At 42.5% G+C, this 19,251-nt stretch overlaps 1 protein-coding gene across 2 annotated transcripts; it reads left to right on the top strand.

Annotated features, from left to right (window-relative positions):
- The first annotated feature begins 703 nt into the window (after window positions 1-703).
- On the top strand, window positions 704-11,495 carry LOC308578794 (epididymal secretory protein 4-like). 2 transcript variants are annotated; one of them, XM_081179361.1, is made up of 6 exons: window positions 705-853; window positions 3,301-3,428; window positions 4,650-4,717; window positions 8,438-8,530; window positions 10,027-10,128; window positions 11,339-11,472. In XM_081179361.1, exons 1-6 carry the CDS (start codon window positions 758-760, stop codon window positions 11,356-11,358), a joined length of 507 nt encoding a protein of 168 aa, XP_081035487.1. In that variant the 5' UTR covers window positions 705-757; the 3' UTR covers window positions 11,359-11,472. The 2 variants fall into 2 exon arrangements, with proteins under 2 accessions (XP_081035488.1, XP_081035487.1); XM_081179362.1 differs by lacking the exon at window positions 10,027-10,128 and having other exon boundaries at window positions 704-853; window positions 11,339-11,495.
- The last annotated feature ends 7,756 nt before the right edge of the window (window positions 11,496-19,251 follow it).

The raw sequence follows: 19,251 nt of genomic DNA, 5'->3' as shown, positions 1-19,251 counted from the left end.
CCCCGGTGTGCTGAAGGCAGGGGAGAAAAAATGAGGCTGGAGAAGAGAAGGTGGTGTGAGCAGTGTGCTCCCTGGGGCAGAAGAGGAGGGAAGAGTCTCAGTGGGCAGGCAGCGATTGAGGTTCCTCAGACCTGCCAGCCCTCTCAACTGTCCCCAGCTTGCTGCCTGAGGTGACTGCCTCAGCAAGGCTCATGGGCCTGCCAGCCCTGCACTTAAGCTGACACCACTCATCCCCTACATCTAACCCTATTATAAATAAGCATGTAAATGGCAAAATAAAGATATAAAACAAATCATAATAGTTCCATGTTGCTGATGGCAAGCTAGGCACCACTTGCATTTGTACCAATGCTTTCTTCTGTTAAAAAGAGGGTGTACTGAGAATCCTTGGCCACCGCATCGTTAAAAGTAAGCCCACTCCACTTCAGAGTTCTGAGCATTTTTACCCCCACACACTGAAAGTTGGCAATATTCCCTCCATTCATGGAGTGGGCTCCAGTCACAGACTGACTCTTCAGATTTCCAGTGGGACAAGCTGTGATGTGCATGGTGTGCTAGAGCTTTCTGAATATGGGTACTGATGAAACCATTTCTTCTGAAAATAACCTGGTTATCTTGTTTCCCTGTGAATAATTAGCTTCAAAGAGGTGGATAGGTGGATATGCTTAGATAAACTTTGAAGGTTATAAAGAGCCATCATGAAAGAAAGGAGGAAAGGAAGAAAGAAATCTGGTGCAAAGGCGAGCCCATTGCAAGGATGACAGGTGTGCTGTTAAGTTTGGTGTTGACTTCCTTGTACTTGCTTCAAGCTTCAGACAGCATCGACATTCAGCCAGACCTTGATGTTCAAAAGGTAACAGCCTTACAAATGCCAGTTTTGCAGGACTGTGGCAACAAGATAAGTGTTCAATTTCTCCTTTTACTGCAACAGTTCAAGGCGTCAAGTCAACAGGGAGGCAATAATTTGGCACTGCCATTTGGGGGCCTTGAATTTTGGGGCACAATGCCCACCTGCCTTTGGCTGCTTGCCTGAAAGTAGGGGAATGATCAGGTAGAATCAGAATCTTCATTGCATCAGCCACTAGTCATAGCAATAAAATAAAATGTACTGAAGAAAGAGGTAAAAACTTAACTATAAAAAATACATTTTGGAGGTTTACATCAATAATCAAATAATAGATCTTATTCTAATTGCCCCCGCTAAGAACCTTGCAGTTTTTGCTGTCATCTTGATCACCTAAAAGAAAGGACACAGTTGCAATGGTTAAGTGACCAGGCATAGACAATAATAGAGGAATAATAACCTCACTCCTCATATCATTATAAATAGAGTGCAAGTACATGAGCCACTGACTCAATACTGCCATCTCCACCTGGACATAACCATTTTTCCACTGGAATTTTTTGAAATCGACCCTCAAGTACAGTCATAGACAGTATATTCAATCTTGCGAAAGTGAAAGCATGTCTGTATTTTGGAATTGTTAAATTTTGCAAAATAGGGTGCCAAAATGTCAAGGTGGGAAATAATCATACCATGGATAAAATGTCCTTATTGTGGCCAGATTATTCAGTCGCACGGTATTATATTAAATTATTTGCTTTACTGAAGCCCAGTGTTAATAACTGTATTGGTGATAAACCAGAAAAGTAAAGCTTTTGGTTGACAATTTTAGTCCCAGCGCTCTCATGACAATCTTGTGATACAAAGTGTAGTAGACCAGTGGGGTTTAAATTTAGGCAAAGCCAATAAATGTCCTACACCAAATCTGTAATTCTAAGTGCAATGAAGCATTTGGAACAAAGAATGGAACAGAAAAAAGTTGCCTTAGGATCTTAGATTGAACAGCTTCTCTAGATCCAAAGTGAGGGCCTGTCCAAATCTGAGCCCCATATAATAACTCTGCTAGGGGTTTAGTTTTAAACACTTCAAGGGGTGATGGTATGTGTTTGCCACCTTTTGTATGGAAAAAGCATGTCAGAATTTTGGCACTTTTCCTTTGCACATCTCTGATCGGATCAGGTAAATATTCCAACAATCCTTTAGCACAAGGGAGCATTAAATAGCACCATCTGAAGATCTTTGACATATGGGATATGGGACATTCTGGGATATGGTCTCTTATTTGCTTGTTCACTGTAAATCACAAACTCCCAGGTTTGGATTTTGAGTATAGATTTGAACTTGTATGAATTTTACTTCCAGCTCTTACTGTCTTTATGTCAGGGGTCTTGCAGCCTGCGGGCCAGATCTGTCTCCCCAAGAGAGTTTTTTGTTGTGCCAAAGATCTCTTAATTGTGAAACTGTTGCAGATTTTAAATAGACAAATTAATTTCTGTATTGCTGCTACCAATCACTGCCCTTTATTTTTCCTTTAAAAGTTTGTGATTATTTCATAATGTTCATAATGAAGCCCCATCCCACCAAACACTGTCTCCAATCTCCACAATAAAAAGCAAAAACTACTTCCTTACTTAAGAGTAATTCTGCAGTACTTGCTACATTCATGTGCCTCTTGTGGCTGATTTGTGATCTCAGACTAAAGCAGCATTTCTCTTCTCTTCTCTTCTCTTCTCTTCTCTTCTCTTCTCTTCTCTTCTCTTCTCTTCTCTTCTCTCTGCTACGCAACCACACCATGATGTCAGAAGGAGATGCTTCTACATGGCATCTTCCTCCACATCATTGCACAGTAATCTTTATTGCTTTTCAAATAACACACAACTGAAACAAAGCAAAACCTATCTATAATGTGAAGGGTAAAAGTGCTGTGATGCAGAAGAGTAGAAACACAGTTTTACACTTTTCACATATTTTTTCTGGGAAGAGAAAAAGACCACATTTCCAGTAAATGTAAACTGTGTGTGTGTGTGTGTGTGTGTGTGTGTGTGTGAGAGAGAGAGAGAGAGAGAGAGAGAGAGAGAGAGGGAGAGAGAGAGAGAGAATAGTGGATTAGTGACACACAGCATATAACATGGCCCTTACCTACCTCTGGTTGGATAGCTGTAAAAATTCCCTTTATTGCCATGGCTGAAAAATACATAAATCCTAAAACAGGCCGCCACCACATCAGTGACGCCATTTTCCCTTTGCACAGAGGATCCAAGAAGGTCATAAGCTATGTGAGAGAGTTCTGTTTGTATCCTCCAAGCTAAGGTATCTTACACTAGTCGAGGTGCCTTAAGGAAAGGGGGGGGGACAGAGTGGGGATTGCTGCCTGGAGTGATGCGAGTGGAAAGATGATCATTTCCCAGCATGCATTTCTGAAAAAAACACACCACTATACCAACTTCTTTCTCTAGTTGGCTGGAAGATGGACTCTCATTGCAGTGGTGCTAGAGAGAGGTGAACTAACGCATTACTACAGACATCTTGTTACAGTGGAACCTAAAAACAATGGAGAAATGGTTTGTGTAGCAGAGGCTTATCAGTAAGTTCTCTTGGATTACTTTGATCACTACCTTTCTTTGTGCTTCAAGATCCATGAATACACTTTTCGAAGTGGGGTAATCACTAAAATTCTAGAGTCTTGACAGCTGCAATTCTGCAAGTTTGTAGGGACAGAATATTATGCAAGAAGATATGTTCATGCACCTTCCTCCCACCCCTGAATCCTTCTCTTTACATTTTGATGGCAAAATGTTTTCTGTGTGGGGTTCCCCATTAGCCATCACAGTTTCCAGAACTCTATTCCCCAGGCAGCTACTTGTGTTGCCCATCATGTTGGGCAAGGAATCAATACCTGGAGAGTTGGAGACACCCCCCCCCCCGTGACCCTCCAGGTCAGAGGATGTGATGTTGCTGGAGTTGTCAGGCTCAGAACACACACTTTCTAGGCTGTCCTTCTCACCTCCTTCCTGGAAGAGCAAGCAGATGCAGAATAGGGCAACAGGCCTTTAGATAATGTACAGTACACTGTCTGTTGGCTCGACACATTCTCAAGAGCTATCAGACCAGCCTGTCATAATAAGGCCTCAGAAGTCATCAGCATGCCTGATTCTGAGAGAACTCTGCGCAAACATGCCAAAGGAAAGTTCTCCAAGGTCCTGCCCAGCAATTTCCCACATTGGATTGGACTTATTGACTCATCACTTGAAATGTAAGTGCTCTGGACTCTCACGCTCTACCAGACACCCAACCCCCAAGAACTTAGCCCAAAAGTAGCAAGAACACTCAAGAGCATTCCATTTGCTGTGGAACCATTTCAGAGCTTCATAGTCAAGAAACACCTGGTGCCCTCTAGATCAGTGGTTTTCAACCTTGGGTCCCCAGATGTTTTTGGCCTACAACTCCCATGATCCCTAGCTCACAGGACCAGTGGTCAGGGAGGATGGGAGTTGTAGGCCAAAAACACCTGGGGACCCAAGGTTGAGAAAGGCTGCTCTAGATGTTTTGGACTACAGTCCCTATCAACTCCAACCAGTCCAGTCATGTTCTTATTAGTTTCTGTATCATGCAGCCATACCGGCTGGGGCTGGTGATGTTTAGTCTAGAACATTGGGAGGGCACTGGATTGGCAAGGATTTCCCTACACAAGACTCACAAGACTTCCCCACACCAGAATTTCAGTTGGTTCAGGCATGGATGGGGTGGGAGGATATTTCCTGTTGCAGACACATTTCTGATCTTATATATTTTTTTCCCTTGCCAGAGATAATGAATGCAAAGAAGTGGTGAATCGATTGATTCCGGGTGAGAAGCCTGGAATATATAAAAAAGGTAACTTCAAGTGGCTCATTCCTCCCTTAGGCTGGAGGGAATTTATAATATTTTACCCACCTCCATGGGAAACCAATCTGTTCTCAAACCACCTCTGCTCTCTCTACCTCTCTCCCCACCAATTAGGGCTTCCTAATGGGGGCTTAATATTGCAACTCGGTCCTTGAGATAAACACAGATAGGTTGTTGGCAAGAGACTTTTTAAACTTTGGATTCCTCTGAGAAGTGATAAATACGGATTCAGTGAGGGGAGGGGATATGGCTTGTCAGCATTTTGATTCCAGTAACATTTTGAGGATGCTGCAAAAAGTGATAAAACGTTTAAAAACTAAAACCAAACCAAACATGGCATGATGAAGTCGTTGCCCATATACAAGGGGTGGGGGATGGGGTGGTAGCGGTGGTGGTAGAATCAGTTCTTCATGGGACTGTCCTACTCCAAAGATTAGATTAGATTAGATTTATTGCGGCCATTGGCCCATATCGAAACAATACATCAGAATTTATCCAAAAACAATACAGTTTATACAATTCCAAGTTAAAACACCCATATAGAACCAATTTTACTTCAGTTAAGTAAACACTATACACAATAAACTCCCTCTATGTAAACCGCCATTCAGATCCATCAGATTTTGGGGGGTATGCGCCTTAGTTCTGGCAGTAGATAGGTAGCCGTGTTGGTCTGCCATAGTCAAAATAAAAAAAATTCCTTCCAGTAGCACCTTAAAGACCAACTAAGTTAGTTCTTGGTATGAGCTTTCGTGTGCATGCACACTTCTTCAGATACCTCATTTCTACACGAAAGCTCATACCAAGAACTAACTTAGTTGGTCTTTAAGGTGCTACTGGAAGGAAATTTTTTTATTAGTTCTGGCACTTATTGATGGTTCTTAAGTTTAGCTAAGCTGTCAGAGACATACAGTGATCCATTTCTCCTCTTTTGAAATAAAACATTAATCAGGTATCTAGCTACTGCGAGGGATCTACTTGTATCTTCGTCGTTTAATAAGTATATTATTTGGGCTTCCTGAGGACCGTCAGCAATTCTCAATAAATATGGGGCCAGAAACTTGGACCGTGCAGCCGAATGTAATGGACAACAGAAGATTATATGATATAACGATTCTATAGATCCACTTTTACAGTCACAGAGGAGTGAGATCTGACCGTTGGAGAGTCTGTTACCCAACACGTTTGATGGGAAAACATTGAATCTAGCCTTTATAAAGGCATACCTGTGCGTCACCACAGATAAGGTAGTTAAGTCAGATGGAAGTTTCGTTGGTGGTGTTAAGCCAAGGTTTATCGGCGAACAGGTGCCACCACCTGTCGCAATATTAAATTGTAAATCCATCTCCTCTAATTTGTGAGTTATAATTCTTTTGGCAGAAATTAAATCCAATTTTAATAGTACGGATGGAGATAGTCCTAGGGACACAAGTTTCCCATGTATTATTTTTGCCCAGGGGCTAGGGAAGTCATCTCTCCAGAGACACTGTATCAAGTGGAGATTTGGAAGTTTATGCCATAATGCCAACCAGTAACAGAGGATGCATTTCCATAATGTGGTTTCCAGAGATGTAACATTTAGTTCCAGTCGTATAGCAGTATTGCTTACACACCTGGGTAATTTTAGCAACCTTCTTAAAAGCTGGTTTTGGATTACCTCCAAATGGGTTAGGTTAACAAAGGACCCCCATAATGGGATTGCATATGCTATTGTTGCAATCACCTTTGCCTTGAAAACTTTTAACACTGATGGAATATGGAAAGCCCCATCTGAAAAGAAAAAACGCAATAACGCATAGGAAAGGGCTTTAGCTCTGTTTAATACATATGCAATATGGACCTTCCAGCCCATGTTGTGTTGGAGAAAGACTCCCAAGTACTGAAATTTAAAGACTTGGTCAATAGCTTTTCCGTCTATTCTCCAATTATAGGTTTTTCGACTCTTGGTGAAAATTAGAACTTTGGACTTAACATGGTTAATTGTAAGAAAATTTGATTTGCAGTAAACTTCGAAGATTTTTAATGCCCTCCTGAGGCCGACTCTTGAGAAGGATAGGATCACTGCGTCGTCTGCATAGAGTAGAAGGGGGCAACGATATTGGGCAAGACGGGGGGCGTGGATCGTTTCTTGAGACTCTATCAGAGACGCCCTCATATCACTTATAAATAGATTAAAAAGGGTCGGAGCAAGGATACATCCTTGACGAACACCTCTATTGATAGGTACTGGATTTGAGAGGTCTCCGGTCGGAGTGATTCTCACCCTAGTGGCCGATCCGCCATGCAATTTAGTTATTAGCCACAGAAGTCTTTTGTCTATTTCCCATTGGGCTAATTTCCCCCAAAGTAATCCTCTGGGGATGCTATCAAAAGCGGCCTTTAAATCAATAAAGGCCGCACAAAGTTGGCCTCTATTTGGGGAGGAATATTTCCGGGCAAGGTGGTATAAAACTAGGACCTGGTCAACCGCTGACTGATTCGGTCTAAAACCAGCCTGTTCAGGCCCAATCAGGTTGTTCTCTTCGGCCCACTTAGTAAGCTTAGTTAACAAGAACCGTGCATATATTTTCCCAATTAATGACAATAAACTGATATTCCTGTAATTTCCCGGATTATCTGTCGAGCCTTTTTTATGAATTGGAACAATAATCGCATCCTTCCATATTCTTGGTACCTTCCCACTGTTATTTACGGCATCAAAAGTAGTGGTCAGGATTTTCGCCCACCAGTATGCATGAAGTTTTATAGCTTCCGCCGGGAATAGGTCGGGACCGGGGGCTTTTCCAATTTTAAGATTAGAAATGAGTCCATGGATTTCTTCTGGGTCAGTGGGTGGACAAAGAGGGAGCTGCTCATAGAGGGAGCTGCTCATAGCTACTCCAAAGGATATAAGGTAGGAGAGGCATCCAGCGCAGCTAGACATCTTGAATGCCCTTCTTGAGGCCCATGCTTTAAATGGCTGCCTCTGGACATTCAAATGGGTAAGGTTATTTATTGTATTACACTATTTAAAATGAACATAGTTCAACACAGTTTTGAAAAATCAAACGAGGCTATGCCATTTTGTTCTTCTGAAGCATGAAACAACGTAGTCAAGGAGATCCCAGTTATTCATGTATATTATTCATCTTGCATGCAGTCTTGTTTTGCCTACTTTTAAATAACTTCTTGTACATTTTTCATTGTTTAGAGGGTTCCTGTACACCCCCCCCCCCGGGCTTCTGGTAATTTCTCCTTTGTTTTGGAAGAGTTAGCTGGGCAACATACAAATGTCCTTACTTGTTTTTCACTTGGGCATAGGACTTATTTGGTGTAAACATGCATATACTTGAGTGCAGTGTGTTCAGTGAGTCTAACTACATATTAGAAAAATGTTGTAAACTGTTTTGCTATTTGCTTTATAAAATTGTAATATACAATTTTTATGAATAAATAAATAGGTGTTCATATGGTTAAAATGAACATATAAAATAACTTGTTGGGAATTGAAATGAGTAAGTTCTTTTTTTATTTCAGTTTTCGAGCTTTAAGACTCCCTCATAAGCTTTAATTGTGCCAAAGGGTCTGCATTAATTGGGGATTAGATTTAACTCATAAGGTTTCTATTTAGTCAAAAGGCTACATACCTATCAGATCTAGCAACCGTACAGGGAAAAGCGATATATGCACCCTTAAAGGATATTTTTTGTGGTTCTTTTTTGCATCTAGGGGAGAGCACCTTATATTTCGTGAAAGCAGATTACAGCCGTTATCACATGGTTTTCGTTGACACAACAATAATGAAGGCCCTTCATCTTTATAGTATGTGGCATTGGGGATGGGGGGGGGGAGTGCACTGGTGTGTGTGTGTTTGCAAGGAGTGTGTGCTATTGGATGTGTCAGGTATACCTGCCAACTAAAAATATAAAAATACAGTGGTTATTTTTCTTTAGATCACTTTTCTCAAATTCTGAATATTCAGCAGCATAATACATTATATGAATTGGCTTCATGCACAAGCAGAAGCCATTCATAAACTATATGCCACGGAAGATTTTATGAATTAAAATGCATCTGACCTGTTTTCGGAAATATGTCTGCTCCACACTATCTGCATCACCTGGATTTCAAGGTTGTGAGCAACCATTTGTATTATAGTGCTGTGGTACAGTTAGCATTTGAAAGATATATTCAGCCAGCACAGCTAGATATTTTAGAACAGATTCATGTGCTATTATAAATTGTGTCTGCATTGTTATGGTAGGTTAAATGGTACTTTCTATTGGCCTGTTCCCCTTTTAAGGCTGTCCATGTTCCCCTTTTAAAGCTGTCCATCCTTTTGGTGGACGCGTGTGGTGCTGTGGGTTAAACCACAGAGCCTAGGGCTTGCTGATCAGAAGGTTGGTGGTTCGAATCCCTGTGACGGGATGAGCTCCCATTATTCGGTCCCAGATCCTGCCAACCTAGCAGTTTGAGAGCACAAAGTGCAAGTAGATAAATAGGTACAGCTGCAGCGGGAAGGTAAACAGCATTTCTGTGTGCTGCTCTGGTTCACCAGAAGTGGCTTAGTCATGCTGGCCACATGACCCGGAAGATGTATGCCGGTGCCCTTGACCAATAAAGTGAGATGAGCGCCGCAACCCCAGAGTCGGCCACGACTGGACCTAATGGTCAGGGGTCCCTTTACTATCCTTTTGGTGGCGAATCCCATGCTTTAATTAATTAATTATACCCTCACATTTTTCCCTGACAGAGATTCAAGGTGGCTTACAAATTAAAAATAAGGAAAAAACATAGAAAAAGCCATCATTAAAAACAATTAAGCATTGATAGAATTAAAACATGAAAGACTACTTATAAAAACAGGTCCCTGAAACTGGGATTATGGTAGATACCATTACATTTTGTCAGACATGTTTTCTGCATAAAGGCATACTCTTTTACCCCAGGAATGTTTCCAGCATCCATTCATTTATGGTAGGTCATAATACTACTACTCACAACCATGAATGATTGGTTTCAGGATTATGCAGGTTTTGTGTACTCAAACCAAGGTTATAACAGATTAACATTGCAGGATAAATAACCTAAATGGCTTTCTGTGAGCTTTGTTCAGAAAGTTGCACGTTATGAAGCTCACTAGATTCTCACTAAGTTTGTTAAATATTTATTAATCTTTCACTCAATCATGATAGCAGCAAATAAGGCTTTATCTTATACCTCTTTAACTATGTGCCCCGAACCCAAAATATGTCTGTTCCTTCCCCCTCTCTTTCCTCATCCCAATTCTTAATGTGACATCTTTTTGGGGTCTGAAGCTAGGGAACCAGAACCATCAGCTGACATAATAGACATATACAAGGCTGTCGCCAAATCCCTGGATTTGCCAGCGGACAAGATTATCTATCTACACAAATCTGGTAAGAGTAGTTATTATTTCTCAATTTGGGGTAAATAATGGTGAAGTTTCTCTTCCTTCCTTCCTTCCTTCCTTCCTTCCTTCCTTCCTTCCTTCCTTTCTTTCTTTCTTTCTTTCTTTCTTTCTTTCTTTCTCTGTTCCTTCCTTCCTTCCTTCCTTCCTTCCTTCCTTCCTTCCTTCCTTCCTTCCTTCCTTCCTTCCTTCTGTTTCTAAAAACGGAACACAAGTTAGATTAAGCTAAGGAACATTGCATTAAACAACATATGTAAAAACAGCCAAACGGCATAATAAAAGAAAGGCAGATAAAAATATATACTGTATTTTTAAAATCTTCAATTGCATCCGCCATCACCTGATAAAGAGTAGTATGTCTAATGGAACAGGTGAATCCAAATAGCCCTGATAGAAGCAACTGGTGATGGATCCAGGGAGATCTGTCCAGCAGGGCATTCCACAGTCAGGCTACTTGAATATAAAAGACCCGCCTCCTTTACCTCAATCAGGCATCTGACTGAGGTAGATCAGAAAGCAGAGGTGAGGCCATTGATCTGATCAAGCACAAACAGCTTCAGATGGGAAGTGCATCTCTCAATATATCCTGGTCCCAGGCTGTAGCGTTTGTTACGTTAGTTTCTCTCAGCAGTGTAAGCTCTAGGGTGTTTTCTGGGGAAGGGAGGCTTGAGCAACACACTCTCTATGTGCTCCCCTTCCTAAATGGGCCTACCTCTTCTGCACCATTGGTCCTGCTGCTCATTTGCTTGTCTCTTGCTCTGGATCCAATCAGCACTACCTCCCAGAATGAGCGTGGCGGAGGTGTGCAATGGAGGTTGTCTTTCTTCTCCTTGCTCCTTTTGCTACTCACCCACTTGCAGAGTGCAGGTGAAAAGCCAGCAGCAGAACCGACAAGGTCTTACAATGGGCCTCCTACTCCTGTGTGGGCTTCAGCAGTGGCGCCAACCCTGCCTGTGAATTAATGGGGAAAGGGTTGCTGGTTCTTTTAAGCCAACTTTCCTCGTACAGAAAGAGCACCTAAAATGATCAAATAGCTAGAACACCTTCCCTACAAGGAAAGAGGATGAAGGAATCAGTATGTATATTAGCGCTGAGGTGTCCATACAGCTAGAGTGTCCCTATTAGCTAGTTACCAGGTTTCTGCTCCCTGGTCCCAATTCCACATCTTCCTATGAGACATTATCTTTTTTCTTCCACAGCTCCATGCCCGAATGCATGAGTTAAATCCTGGAACCTGGGGTTGTGTGTGACTGCAAATATGGCTCAAATTTGTAAAAGCATCCCATTTGCAAAGAAAATCAACTGGATCACATCCCTAGAGATGTAACAAAATGGTGTATCAATGCCACTGTCAGTCATTTAATTGTATGAAAACCCATCAAAACCAATTAAAACCATCAAAGACAGAAATGTGTTCAATTTTATTTTAATCTATTTATTTTTAATTGGCAAATTTATATGCCGTCTTTCATGACACTGCAAGACAGTTAACACAATCACAATTGCAAAAATGGATGATATGTAAAATGCAAAAAAGGAGAGAAAAAACAAGTTGCCATTATACCTTGAATAATATATATATATTTAAAAAATAATAATCTTAAAGGAATTCTCAGTTCTTTGTGGTTTCTCTGCACCTTCCCTACAAGGAAAGAGGATGAAGGAATCAGCATGTATATTAGCGCTGAGGTGTCCATACAGCTAGAGTGTCCCTATTAGCTAGTTACCAGGTTTCTGCTCCCTGGTCCCAATTCCACATCTTCCTATGAGACATTATCTTTTTTTCTTCCACAGCTCCATGCCCGAATGCATGAGTTAAATCCTGGAACCTGGGGTTGTGTGTGACTGCAAATATGGCTCAAATTTGTAAAAGCATCCCATTTGGATAGAAAATCAACTGGATCACATCCCTAGAGATGTAACAAAATGGAGTATCAATGCCACTGTCAGTCATTTAATTGTATTGAAAACCCATCAAAACCAATTAAAACCATCAAAGTCAGAAATGTGTTCAATTTTATTTTAATCTATTTATTTTTAATTGGCAAATTTATATGCCTTCTTTCGTGACACTGCAAAACAGTGGTAGGCAAGAGGCTGATATATATATTCATATCTTAATATAATGTTTTCCCATTTACGCAGTTGTGTTCTTTGTTCTTTCTCTTTGTATCACTTTACAGTGGAATGGTTCCACTAGAACCTTGGTTCCCAAACTTAATCCGTTCTGGGAGTCTGTTCAATTCCTGAAACAGTCTGGGAACCAAGGCAAGGCTTCTGATTGGCTGCAGCAGCTTCCTGCAGCCAATCAGAAGCTGCGGAAGCCGTGCTGGGCATTCGACTTCCAAAGAACATTCCAAAGAACCGGAACAATTACTTCCAGTTTTCGTTTGTTCGGGAGCCAGAACATTCAGCTCCCAAAGCGTTCGGGAGCCACGATTCCACTATATTACTTTATAATTGAAAAAAACTAATAAAATATCAATAATTTTTTTATTAAAAGATATACTATGTTTGGTGGGTGTGATATTGTGTGGGATGAAGTGAATATTGTTTTTATATAGCAGACAGATCAAGAATTGGAAGTTCTTTACTTTCTGAATCTTAATTTTCTATCTCTCTCTCTCTCTCTCTCTCTCTCTCTCTCTCTCTCTCTCTCTCTCTCTCTCTTTCTTTCTCCTCCTCAGTTTCTTCACACACACACCCTACCACTTTGCATGTTTTTATTGTATCTAGATAAAATTATTAGGTAGTTTAAAAATAGAGAAAATATATTAAAATTTTCATTATAAACCTTAATAAAATTTATTTTAATAAATCAAGATATAATATGTTAACAGCATTCCTCCAATTCCCTACAGCAAGAATCAGCAGACTCCCTTATGGGTTGCACATCTAACCCACAAGACAGCAGTCTGGTGACAAATGTGGATGATCCCAGTGCTTTTGCACTCCTTGGCTGACATACTGAAAAGAGGTGCAGGGGGAGTTGTGTCCCTCCATATGGCAATAATGTGGTAAGACTGGGGAAACATCACAGAACAATTAGTAAAGCAGAAGGATGCATGGGCAGTCAAAAACAAATTCACCACTAATGCACTGTTGTGCCAATGACACGTTGTGGAATTGCATCATTCTGGAGGGACCCTTTCTATTTGTCAGAGATGGATGTTCAGAGAACGAATTAGGGACACTTCCAGGTTGTTATTATTATATTACCTATGGGATTCAGTCACATACTCACAAATTCAGGTCGCAGAATTAAAGGGAATTGGGCATTAAGATAATATCCTGCCAAATCTCCTTCTCTTTCATTTTTTCTTTTTCTGGGTGTGTGGGACTTTGCCCAAGCCAGGCAGGACTACAACTGAAGAAACAAAATGGCGGTCCTGTTACACTGCCCCACCAGGCTTAGGTTTGTATAGCACTTTTGTGCGAACTGAGATTTTGGCTCTGCTTTGCACATTAAAACTCTGTTTTAAAGTTGTAGCCCTCATTGATTATTATTATATTTTTTTGGAATTGTCCCCTTGTGCACCATCTACTTTGACTGCTGTTCCTATCAACAGCACCTGTGTAATATCACAGATGTAAATGTACATGTGTAAAGAGAGATAAGATGGGCCTCTGCAAGAGTTGCAAGCCAATTCTTCTTTGCAAAGCAGAACCTCTGCTTCTCTTCTCCCTCCTGTGATAGCTGATGCTTCTTATCCAATGCTTCTCTGTCCTTGTGAAAAGGGCTCCACAAGTGTTATGGCTTGAAATTCTAGAAAGCAAAGCCCTCAGGATAAAGGCCAGTCCCTCTGCGCTGAAGAGAACATCTCTGAGTTGCTTACCTGGACAGCCATGCTCGCTTGCTCTGGGCTCCCTTTTGACTCAGAGCATCAGCCTCTGGAGTCTTGGTTAGCTGCATAGCGACTTTGTGTGTAACTCACAGTTACCATTCCCAAGGCAGCCAACTAGTCAGCGGTCTTTGCATTTGGGTTCTGGCTGAAAAACTGTTCAGCAATACCAACAAGAGTCATTTGACACACTTTTTAGAAAATATTTTAAAATTATTTTCTCAAGTTACAATACAAGAAACTGTAGTAGAACAAAAAAACACCCTCCCACCTTTTGCAAAGATGTGAGGTAAGATTACTTTGGAGTGTACATTCCTTAAACTGCTGTATTTGCAACCGTGTGGCAGTTCCAGTTACCGCATGCAATCCTAGCTACCAAAAAGTTTTTGGTTTTGTGGTTAATTTTTCTATCAGTGCTAATTGCATGCCCAGGCAGAGACCCCCTGACCCCCGAGAGACCACCCAAAGGAATGAATAACTCATGAAGTGTTATGGGATTTACATTGGCCACAACTTTATTAACACTTTCAGGAAGACCGTGGCTTAGGCACTGAGTGTGTGTCCCTCCCAGCCGGGGGACAGTGGCACATCAGGGTTAATTGGATCCGGGGAGGGGGCACTGTAAGACGTTTGTTTACGCAGCAGCCAGGGCCCTTTTCTGTGCAACCCAGGGGAGTTAACTGACAACCTTTCAGTTTATAGCCAGTGACTCCCTTCACACAAACCCTTTTAACAGGGAACCCTGGAATCACCGCCGCACGGGGTCGGGGGTGAGTCACCACTTCACACCACCCCCCATTTAGGGAAGATAGACTAAAGGATTTCGCCCAACGCCTAAAACCACCAAAGTTGTGACAATTGCTATGGGGAAGGCAAAAAAAGGAGCAGGGGGAAATTCCTTTCTGGTATTTTTAACAACAACCATCATAACCACATAAGACGTGCCCAGTTGCATCAGTTTAGAGGTCCATCTGGCCCGGTATTCTGTTTCCTACCGTGACCAGCCAGATGTCCCGATCAGAGGCCTGCAAACAAGACATGATCGCAATAGTCCTTTCACACCCATGTTCTTGCAACTGGCATTCCAAGGCATACCATTATCGCTTCTCTGGAACCCTCAAGTGGGAGTCCAGCAAGGACAAGTTAAAAATAGACCATAATTTAATTGCCATTAAAGGAAGACCATCCACACAGCCCATAATATAGAAAGTTTGAGGTGGCTGTGGCACAAGACACCAACCCTGCACCCAAGAAAGCAGGGAGACAATTTTGGATGTTGTACAATAGCCAGTCATTCTCTGCTTTTGCATTGTGGTCACACGTCCAACACACATTGGCACTGGAAAGAGAAACTGCTTTCTCTCATATGTGTGCAGTTTGTCACAATGCCCATGTCAGTGCAAAAGGGGGACACGTTTTAAAGAAAATAGTGTCTGGGGCAGAGAACCAGAAGCGCACAACCATGGGCTCTGGAGACAACTTGAATTTTACTCAAGGCATGGCTGGAGACTGAAGGTGTGGAGGTGAAAGAGATTAAAGAGGAATGCCATACAATGTGCCACAAGGGAAAGTGTGTGTTTCTCTGTTCCAGAGCCCCAAAAAGGATCAGATAGGAAGGGGAACAAATTTCTTTTCAAGTTTTAAGGTGCTTGTGTTTGTTCATTCTGATATAGTAGTAAAAAAGCATTTTTGTGTGTCTGTGTGTTTCTGTATTGAAATATAAATGAAAAACGTTTGGTTCAGTGCTACTGATGTGATACAAGTGCTAAGAAAGTGCAGGACGAATTGAAGTGTGGACAGAACCTGAGTCTCCTGGGCTAGAACTGACTGTTGAAGCAGCCGCAGCATTCAGAGAAGCCGCTATTGACACACACGACCTAAACAAGCCTCTATGGCGCATTAACGCCTGGATACCCCAGGTCAGCCCTGGAGATCTGGCAACCCTGGATATAAGGAAACTTAGATGGTAAAGTCTTGTCATACAACAACTCCTTATTTCTGCTCAATGACTCCCATTTGTTCTGTAATAAATCTAGTTTTATTCACAAGTCCACCCAAGTCTAAGGTTACCAGACGTCCCCATTTCCTGGGGACAGTCCCCGGATTTACAAATCAATCCATCAATTTAGTAGGAAGTTGAAAAGCGTCCCCGGATTCATTGAAGAAAATCTGGTAGCCTTGCCCTAGTCTCTTCTTTAAAAACCATGTTTCTCTGTGCATACACGGCTGTGCAACCTTCCCTTTTTGCTTATTGATTCCCCACCACCACCACCATTTTTATTTTATGGACGCAAGCTGCCTTTGCGACCTCAGCCTGTCTGATGTATAGCATTTCTCTACGTTTGCTGACTACCAGTTCTCCTCACTTTATTGTGCAAAGGTGGTTCGAGTTCCTGCCATCTTTAATCTCTCTCTTTCTCTCTCTCACACACATTAAACAAAGGTTTCTTCTCTTTCCCCTCACTGTACTTTGGGAAACATTGCTGTTGCTGTTTCCCCCTGTTCAAAAGTATACCGTTGAGTATCTTTTAAATGTTATTCCCATTTAGTGCCTCATAACTGAACTTCTAAGTGACACTCTTCCCCGCCTGACTTGCCTTAGCAATGGGATTGCTGCAACAAGGAGGGCAGGGTCAGATGGGAATTATAGTTGCCGAGCGGACCTGAGTGAAGCCTGCCTCTCTCAGGTCCATTCATCAGCCTTAAGGCTGCTGTGGATTGGCTCATTTGAATTAGCAGATTTGGTGGGAACCCCTGAGCCCCCACGGCAGCTGAGGGAGACGTGCTGCGCTCAAACTGGTGTGTTGCGTCTGAGCAGTGAGGGAGGCCCCAAGTCGGGCCGCAACCACCACTCACCGAGGAGATACAATAAGTGGCCCAGGTGGCCACTTGGGGGGGGGGACCTTGTGAACATTTTCAAAATAAAATTCTCTCCCCGACTTTCGCTGAGTTTCTATGTTTTGTTCTTTAGACAATTTATTTGTGACACTCTGCTTTGGACTGTTATTATTACCAATGCTATTTTTCTAGAAATTGAGGTGCCTGAACTCACCATGAACACCTCCCTTGTTCTCTTATAATGGCAATGGCGCCCACTGGAGAGGGGCCAGAACTGAGATGGGACCTCAGTTGGCTTAGCTTCCTCTAAGCCTTAGGGGTTAACTTTATTAGTCTTCCTCCTTATGAAGCCCTGGAGTTGCCTGGATCTGGAACAGATCAGGAGGAGGAAAGGAGGCCTTTAATCAGAAATACCAGAAATGTTATTGTTTGTGTGTGGGTGGGTGGGTGGGTGTTAAAGAAGACAGGGACTCATTCATACGAGTCAACTCTTAGGGGCCGTGGTCCCTTCAGCCCCCACCTTCCAGAAAATATTTAAGGAGTCCAGACCCCCCCACCCCAAATTGATAGGCATTGCCATTCAAATGATACCATTTGCATGCATGTGATCGATTGTGCAGGATGGGACTTAGGTAAAGGTAAAGGGTCCCCTGACCATTAGGTCCAGTCGTGGCCGACTCTGGGGTTGTGGCGCTCATCTCGCTTTATCGGCCGAGGGAGCCGGCGTACAGCTTCCGGGTCATGTGGCCAGCATGACTAAGCCGCTTCTGGCAAACCAGAGCAGTGCACAGTCCTAGCCTCTGTGGTTTAACCCACAGCGCCAACCGCATCGCTAGGATGGGGAAAAAAAATATTTTATTCAAGTTGGCACCCCCGGACTCATTGCGGAAGAAACAGAACAGAAACGTGGGTGGCATAATATATTTAAAACTTTCTAATTGCAAACAAACCTTACTATTTCATGTATTATCTCTGCAGTTAAAAGGAACACGAAGGCAGCAGCCAAGATGATCAAGGGCTTGAACACAAAGTGGTTAGAGGGGCAGTTTCTTTCATCTAATACTAGAACTTTGGGTAATCCACTATTGTTGAGGGGGAAATTACAGACCATGGGAAAGGTTCTTCATGTAGTACTTAATTGCTTTGTGGAATTCACAGGCACAAACTGTGATGGGGCCAATAAACTTGGAGGCTTGGAAAGCAAGAGTCCACAAATTCATTGAGGTAGGGAGAAGATGTCTGCCTATGGCTGTTCTCAATTATGGCTATATAGAATACCCTGGTTCAGGGGCAATCTACCACCTGTTAGAAGGCAATCAGCAAGAGTGGACTCGTGATTCTGGGCTTCCTGCTTGGCCACTGGACTGGATGGGTCTTTGCTCTGATCCAGTAAATCGGCTCTTTTTATGCAGATGCAAACACCGACCTGTTCTCCACAGAGACATTGTGGTGTATCTCTGGTGTGTGAATTTATATATGTGCATGTGTGAAGCCCCATTCATTGCTATGAAACATCGCATGAAGGATTCAAACATTCCCTCCAAAACAAAAGTGAAGCATTTACAGGATTTAAATGCGCCCTCAGCATAACTTTTTAAAGGATAACCCTGCCCTCCATAGAGAGAGAGGAAGCGCCTAAGAATGTCCTGGAAGCATCAAGGGCTAAAAGGAAACAAGCAGAAAAAAGCTGGGCAGCAGAGGAATGAGATGGTCTTAGTTGGAACCAGTTTCTGAGAAGCAGGTGTAGAGTGTTGGCTTAGCTTCCTCTAAGCCTTAGGGGTTAACTTTATTAGTCTTCCTCCTTATGAAGCCCTGGAGTTGCCTGGATCTGGAACAGATCAGGAGGAGGAAAGGAGGCCTTTAATCAGAAATACCAGAAATGTTATTGTTTGTGTGTGGGTGGGTGGGTGTTAAAGAAGACAGGGACTCATTCATAAGAGTCAACTCTTAGGGGCCATGGTCCCTTCAGCCGCCACCCTCCAGAAAATATTTAAGGAGTCCAGACCCCCCCACCCCAAATTGATAGGCATTGCCATTCAAATTATACCATTTGCATGCATGTGATCGATTGTGCAGGATGGGACTTAGGTAAAGGTAAAGGGACCCCTGACCATCACGTCTAGTCGCGGCCGACTCTGGGGTTGCGGAGACTGACACAAACACATGCTTAATACTGTTTTAGCTGTGTCTTGGTGTAGTACAACAGAAGTATTATCTCACCCCACATGCCCTGTGTAGCTATAACCAAATAAAACGATACAAGGATAGTCATCTGGGTTTCTCCAGCTCAGTAGGTGGTGGAGACAGTCACTCTGCTGACCACAAAAGGGAGTTTGGACTCAGCAAAGGAGTGGAGCACAAGGCTTTGTGACCTCCAAGAGGGCCAAGGATGTACGGGAGGCTCCAGGCCCTCATCCCAGAATATTCATAGA

Source organism: Podarcis bocagei, assembly GCF_964188305.1.
Source record: "Podarcis bocagei genome assembly, chromosome: Z".
Classification (NCBI taxonomy): domain Eukaryota; kingdom Metazoa; phylum Chordata; class Lepidosauria; order Squamata; family Lacertidae; genus Podarcis; species Podarcis bocagei.
The sequence above is the reverse complement of the archived record's forward strand: the minus strand, read 5'-3'. Positions and strand labels throughout refer to the sequence as shown.

Bases quoted from the DNA above. Each gene is read 5' to 3' on its own strand.
- LOC308578794 (XM_081179361.1), top strand. From the start codon at position 758: ATGACAGGTGTGCTGTTAAGTTTGGTGTTGACTTCCTTGTACTTGCTT. The intron at 4,718-8,437 runs GTAACTTCAAGT...TTTTGCATCTAG, and splicing joins GCCTGGAATATATAAAAAAG to GGGAGAGCACCTTATATTTC. The intron at 8,531-10,026 runs GTATGTGGCATT...TGGGGTCTGAAG, and splicing joins GAAGGCCCTTCATCTTTATA to CTAGGGAACCAGAACCATCA.